This window comes from Corvus brachyrhynchos, unplaced genomic scaffold, assembly GCF_000691975.1.
Source record: "Corvus brachyrhynchos isolate BGI_N302 unplaced genomic scaffold, ASM69197v1 scaffold246, whole genome shotgun sequence".
NCBI lineage: Eukaryota > Metazoa > Chordata > Aves > Passeriformes > Corvidae > Corvus > Corvus brachyrhynchos.
In genome coordinates, this window is record NW_008238447.1 from 337,540 (window position 1) to 344,852 (window position 7,313).

General features: G+C 38.5%; 1 protein-coding gene across 1 annotated transcript in view; it reads right to left on the bottom strand.

Moving 5' to 3' along the window:
• C2CD5 (C2 calcium dependent domain containing 5) overlaps nt 1-7,297 on the bottom strand; it is a 59,843-nt gene extending 52,546 nt beyond the window's left edge. The window contains exons 1-4 of the mRNA XM_017736657.1: nt 6,921-7,297; nt 5,957-6,071; nt 2,797-2,883; nt 1,227-1,398 (exon numbers count right to left, since the gene is read on the bottom strand). Coding sequence (XP_017592146.1) covers nt 1,227-1,398; nt 2,797-2,883; nt 5,957-6,071; nt 6,921-7,297 — 751 coding nt within the window. The remainder of the gene's footprint in view (nt 1-1,226; nt 1,399-2,796; nt 2,884-5,956; nt 6,072-6,920) is intronic.
• Between the last annotated feature and the right edge of the window lie 16 nt (nt 7,298-7,313).

Consider the following 7,313-nt stretch of genomic DNA (forward strand, 5'->3'; position numbering starts at 1 on the left):
TACTGCAATAAAATCAGCTGCATCTCCCTTCCAAAATGCCAACAGAAAGAAGCCTTCAGTTACTATAACAGGAAATGCCGCAGGGTTATGTATTTTCACAAATAATCATGTTGAGGTGAAAGAAAAAAATTTTAATACAAACTTACGAACACTGTATTTATTATTTTTTAAGGAAGCATCAATTAATGTTTGCCAAGAGTCAAGATAATTGGAATCTAGAGCTATGAGCATGAAAATATAAGAATTCCAATTTTACTTAAATAGAAAAAAGCTGTGAAATACCAACATATCTGAAAAAATATAGAGAAATCTAACTCTCTCTAACCTACCAGCTGTACACATCCTGAAACAAGTGTTTGCATAATTTAGCTCCAGAAGAAAATGTGTGACAGGAAAATGTGCATAGGATAAAAAGGTAATTAAAAAAATACATGCAATATTTCTCGATATTTCTGTTCGCTATAACTGGTTTAGATGCAAAAAATACTTTGCATCAGTTATGACGAGCATCTGGCAAACACCATTATTGACCAACAATAATTTATAATTAGCTTTTAATATTATTAGGTCATTTAATTCACCCCGAATAATGAACGAGGGAGATAATGGCAACCACAGAGATGTTCTGCACTAAGGTATTCAATCGGCAAGTTAATTGCTCTAAACTGACATTGGCTCTCTGAGACAAAAGCTATTTCATTAAAATCAAAAGCAAAAATATCATTAACTTCATTTTCTCATACCTTCAAGACATTCTGATGAAATTCACCTAACACTGAGAGCACTTGCTGCATGGAAAAGGAATTTCATCCTGTTGAAGATATCTCACATTCTGTCCCTTCATCTCAATTAAGTTTATCCCAAGTCTCAGGAAGGCACACCCCAAATAACTCCAGCAAAGTTACACTCATTTAGCAAACATGTGGTAATTGGATGAATATGTCTGAGTCTTTTTTTTTTTATCTCAATTTTGCAGCAACTAGTGAAGATTTTTCCCACTTGTCACAAGTCCTATGGAAGGCATTCTGCCAAGCACTGGTCTGAACTCCTGTGCCAGAAATCTTCTCATGCCAGAAACGAATAGGGGAGGGGAAAAAAAAAAAAGCCAGGAAAGTAGTTTTCCAACTCCAAAGATAAAATTATTACAAATTTCTGAAGACAGTTTACAAGATTATAAGAAGCAGATTACATTTCAAACAAGACTGTTTTAAATTAGAAAATCTTACCATGAATGGTATCATAAATTGGAAACCACCCTGAAATAACTGTGGCTGCTTCACTATAGAGCAGAGGATCAATATCTATGTACACTTTGCCAATGGCATCATTGGCACTGTATGTATCGTGATCAAGAACTGTGATCTGGAGAGGCTCATCTTGGAGGTCTTCATCATCTACCTGGAAAACAAATATTAACATGGAATCTGAGTATTTAAAAATGTGCAGGGAAACACTGATGAAAAACAAACACAGAAGAGAGGAGTTACGAACAGCAACCTGACAGATAAATCTGTAATTTCAGTTTCCTGAAGCCAAACAACACATTCACTTATTTTGATTTTATCCTTCAGAGACTGATGAGATCCTGGAAAAAGAGCTATCACTGGAAGAAGAACAGAAAAGCAAGATTACAGTGATTATGCATTTTTAAATTCCACAGTGTTTTAAGTCACACTTCCTAGATTGCCCACCCATCTCCACAATACATACTGATAAATAAAAAAAAAGAAAAAAAAGAAAATTTAAGATAAAATATCTCAGAGGACTATTACACTCTGAAGTTAAGATTATGGTGTTCTCATCACTGGTCAATGGCTTAAAAGAAGATATTTTACACAGTCTGCAGTAAAAATTCAGTAATTCTACATATGCAATTTCCTAAACAAAAGCAATAATCCATCTACAGATAATTCAACTATTTTCTTTTATGACTAAGACAGACATTTCACAACTTTTTATGTTAAATGTCACAAACCAAGAATTAAGTTTGCTAACAGCAATGAGATGACTCATGTATTTGAAGAATTGTGATACTGCCTTAGAACATGGTAAATGAACCAGAACTACACATTCAAGTGTTTTAATAATTAATTTATTCTAAACATCATCCTCATTTTTTAAGTAGTAAAAAAATGTAGTAACAAAAGAGGAACATGTAGACACTTGCTCAGGGCATAATGTCAAAGGATATCAACAAATTAAATCCTGGAAAGCAACAAGCAATTATAGGAAAATGCTGAGTGCTCTCATTATTACATAAGGAAACGGGAAGATAAAGTGTCCAATAATTGTTGTCCAAGCTCTTTATTTTGTAATCTTTGCATAGGAATTTTCCGTTTTCTCCTTTGACAAGACCATTATCTTTGCAACCAAATGTAAGACTTCAAATACCAATTAACTTTCCTTGCTCAAAATTAAAAAAAAAAACCCACAAGAACACCCATACTTTCATATATTTATACGTATTTGTACTGATAACTGTACTGAAAAAGCCTAATCCTTGCTACATTCCCCCCACCTTCTCTGCAGTATTCTCTTTTCTAATAGAAAATTTAAGTTGAATCCAACCTAGCAAGCTTTTGTCTTCACAAACACTCCTAAAAAGCCAATGAGATGCCCTCAGCAAACAAGGACTGACTGGAGCTGGGTTTCCTGAAAAGGCTTTGTTGTGTATTTAAACACAAATACACTTCAGTGCTCAAAACTCATTTTCTGCCTGAAATGCAATTATTTCATTAAGGGCAGCTAAACCAGAGTGTCTACATAGTTACAGGCAAACTCTTAAAAAATACTTACTTCAAATTTGAACCACTCAGAATTCCACTGAGGATTAAGTGATTTGGGATATACGTCTGTCTTAAATGTTGTATTTCCAAATTTCACCTAAAAATACAAACATTCAATTATCAATTACAAATAATAAAGAAATTTTGAAACTCCTTAAATTGACATATGCAAATAATTTCAAATACATATTTCAACAAATCATTTTTTCTCACTGAGAGTGCCTTTTAAAATCAATTTACATACATCAGTATCCATGTATCAATGACATTTCCAATCAATCTCTCTCTCATACTACTAAAATTGTTTCTTTTCCTCCTCAATCATTTGAGAGGGAAAAATATCACTTATATTGGCTTTTCAAAGCCACTTGGCATACTCTCCTTGCCTTCTATAAGAAAAAATACTAAAAATATTGATAGTTTATGTCCTATTACTCTTCTCTCTAGGATTTCTCAATCAGCTTCATAGACAATTGTTAAAATAAGTATAAAACCAAATTGGATTTGAGAAATAAAGAGAGAGTACTATTAAAAATTAGATATTTTCCATACTTTTATTGCTTATTGCACCTTCAACCACATTATAACCTATTTCAGCAGCACCCATACGGTCTCCACAGGTGTCTACTTCAGTGAAAGCCCATTTGGGTTTTGTGGGGGTTTCTTGTTTGCTTTTTTAAAGTGAAACTGAATTTCTGTGATGCTCCATACATCAGGAAACCACACAGCACCATGTAAAAGCCTTTATCTTACTGCAGCTTTCATTCCAAATCATTCACAAACACTTGCAGTTCTCTGAATGCTGCCTCTCAAAAAAATGAGCACTTCACCTCATACCAAGTATCTGATGGTACTTAAAAATACTGAAAGTTACATTTTTAAGTTTATTCAATAATCTTAAAGAAAATAATGAGTATACTGATAGAAAAGAAATGCTGGAGTTAGAGGTGTGTAGATTTTGACAGCTGTTACCTTTTAAAAGTCTAAATGCATTTTGGAGACTAAATTTAGGCCTGGATTTGAAAACTGTGTAGTAATTCTTTTAACACTTCTGCCCAAGACAGTATTAAGTAACCACTTCATACATTTCAATAATATAGTGATTATTTTGCACAGGTGCATATCCCAGCTCTGAAGAGATTTTGCACTTGCTTAAGTACAATAAAGTGATGTTAGCACTGGCTGTAAGTTAAGGGAGCTTCTGACTCCAGAAGCTGCCAGGATGCAACAGCCCTGAGCTCTACCCCACCTACTTTAACATGTTATCTCGGGAGTAAATCAGTTCCCTTAGAGCTCCAGGCAGTTATAACTGAATTTCCCCAGTACTCCAGCTACTTCATTGAAGCTTGTAGAGACAACCAAACACCACACTGATGTCCACTGTGCAAAGTTAAAAGCACATTTATGGAAGAAATTGTAACAAAATATTCTGAGTTGGGACAAGGATCATTGTGCTCATACTGGTGAAGTCCAAATTTTGCATAACCTGAGCCAAGTAAGAGCTCTCAAGTCTCTTCTCATTTTCTTTTCTAGTTCTAAGTTTATATTGCAATATTTAACAAGGAAATTTAAGGCTAGTAAACAACCAGAACTTTAACATGTGCTTTTCTTTTTTTTTTTTAAGGAAAAACACATTGTAAAGTTTTTCAGCAATCTCATACAGAAAAATAAAACAATAGTTTCAAGCTCAATTTATTTTGAAGTAAATCTCACCTGCTGTATTGCCTACTCCACACATGGAAAGGGTAGTTACTCCACACTGTTCCTAAGTAACAATCCTAAAAGCAAGGCCCCCATCTGTGTATTTCTTTAGCCTTATCTGTGCCAAGACACTCATGGAACTCATGTTAACCCAGCTAAGCAAACTGGTCTTGATGAAAATTTTTATTTTCCTTTTTTGCTATGCTAGTATTTTACTATATGAATTTCAAAAATCTACTTTGCTACACAGACAGTACGCTTAGGAACAAGTAACCCACAGAAGAGGAGAGCTGTTTCTCCTAACACAGAGTAAAAACAGGCCACATGAAACTCAGTGAACTGTATTTCCTAGTTCTGTTTTCCCTGTCTCCTGGTAGCAAGCATCACAGTTGTTGTAATTTTAAACTGGATTAATAGGCAACCTACAAGAGAAGATTTTATAAATTAAAACCTGACCAGTGAAACAGCTGACAAAACAGTGAAATGCTAAGTTTCATGTAATAAAATATAAATACATAAAAATAGCTGTACTATTTCAGCTCCACTGAAAAGCTGAAATACATCTTCACTTTATTACAGGTAACTCTCCCATTAAGCACTGCCCTTAGAGTCTAATGTCAACCAAATTTTTAAGCACCAAATGAAATCAGGACTTATATACCCCAATTTTTTTAATATTAGTATTATCATATTTTTCAGTGTATACAGTTCTAGAAAGGCATTCTGTCTTCCTACCTTAATTCTAGTATTGTGCCAACCTCAATCACTATTTGTGGTACAAGACATGGATTTTCATAGCACATTATTTTAAAATAGCTCTGATTTTTCTGAGAGTATGATTCCTGAATCTATGGAATGCTTCTGAAATGTTCTAAGTCATCCATATTGGAAATAATGAATCGAAAAACATAATGATCATGTAACAGAAATAACAGAAATCATAGAAAGGCTTGTGCTGGAAGGGACCTTAAAGTCCATCTCATTCAAACCCCTCTGCATGGGCAGGGATGTCACCCATTGGATCACGTTGCTCAGAGCCTCCTCCAACCTCGGCCTTAAATAATTCCACTTATTTTGCACTTCAGCTTGTTTTACAATCCCTGCCTGAGAAACACCCTATATATTGCCTGTTAAGTATATGACTGTAAAGAAGGTTGAAGTTAGATACTCTGGGTGCAATAAAGTGATTAAAACGCACAAATAATATCAAATATTTATTGACTAAAAGTCCCCTTGGAAAATATTTTAGTATTTCAAACATTTTAAATGGAAAGATGAATATTGGCCTTAAAAGTAAAGCCTGTACAACCACTCATATATTAAGCAATATAACTGATTTAAAGATGATCTTATTACTTCTCCATCCTCCTTACAACACGTCTGCCTAATCACAGAATCAGTTAGGTTGGAAAATACCTCAGAGATCACCGACTCCAAGCTATGATCGACCACCACCATAACAACCATACCATGGCACTGAGCGCCGCGTCCAGTCTTTCCTTAAATACCTCCAGGGACGACGACTCCACCGCCTCCCTGGGCAGCCCGTTCCAAACTTCTCCATCCTCCTTACAACACGTCTGCCTAATCACAGAATCAGTTAGGTTGGAAAATACCTCAGAGATCACCGACTCCAAGCTATGATCGACCACCACCATAACAACCATACCATGGCACTGAGCGCCGCGTCCAGTCTTTCCTTAAATACCTCCAGGGACGACGACTCCACCGCCTCCCTGGGCAGCCCGTTCCAATGTCTGATCACCCATTCCATGCCCTAGTGCTCTTCTGGACTATGTCCTCTTGTCCTGCCACTGGCTGGCTGGGGCAAAGAGACAAAAAAACCGCCCCGCCCTCGGCCGGCGGGGAGCGGGAGAGGAGTCGTAGGGTCAAGGATTTGTTAGGGCTGGAAATCACCCTGTCCGACAGCCTTGCCAAGGCAGGGTCACCTAGAGCAGGTGACATACAAACGTCTTCAGGTGGGTTTGGAATGTCTCCAGAGAGGGACACTCGACGCCCTCCCTGGGCAGCTGTTCCAGGGCTCTACTACCTTCAGTGTAAAGAAGTGCTTCCTTCTGTTGAGATTAAACTCCTTGTGTTTTACTTTATGGCCATTGCTCCTTGTTCTGTCGCTGGGCACCATTGGAAAGAGTCTGGCACCGTCCTCTTGGCACCCGTTTGAGATATTTATATGCATTAATGAGATCCCCTTTCAGTCTTCACCAGGATAAACAGGCCCAGCTCTCACAGTCCCTTCTCATTAGAGATCCTCCATACCTCTCATCATCTTTCTTACCCTCTGCAGCACCCTCTCCAGTAGCTCCTTGTTTTTCTTGCCCTGAGGAGCCCAGAAATAGACACAGCACTCCAGATGTGGTCTCACTGGGGCCAAGTAGAAGGGAAAGATCACTTCCCTTGACCTGCTGGCCACACTTCCCCGTGCACCCCAGGATTCCACTGGTCTTCCTGGCTGCAAGGACACACTGCTGTCTCATGGTCAACTTGTCACCCACCAGGACTCCCAGATCCTTCCTCGCAGAGCTGCTCTCCAGCAGGTCACCCCCAGCCTGTGCTGGTATTTGGGGTTGTCCCTCCCCAGGTCCGGACCCTAAACCTGGCCTTATCCCCCGGTATCGCCCCTGCCAGGCTCCAAGATGGCGCCCGCGGCCTCGGGACGCCGCTGGTAAAAGTCGAGCGCCGACTCTTCGATGGGTTCCGTGGTGGGGCGCTGCCCAGGCCAGCCTGAGCGCCGAGTCATCGATGCCCGGGAGTTGCTGTCCCGGCTGCGGTGGGATGGACCGGGATCGCATCCCGCCTTGTGTCCGC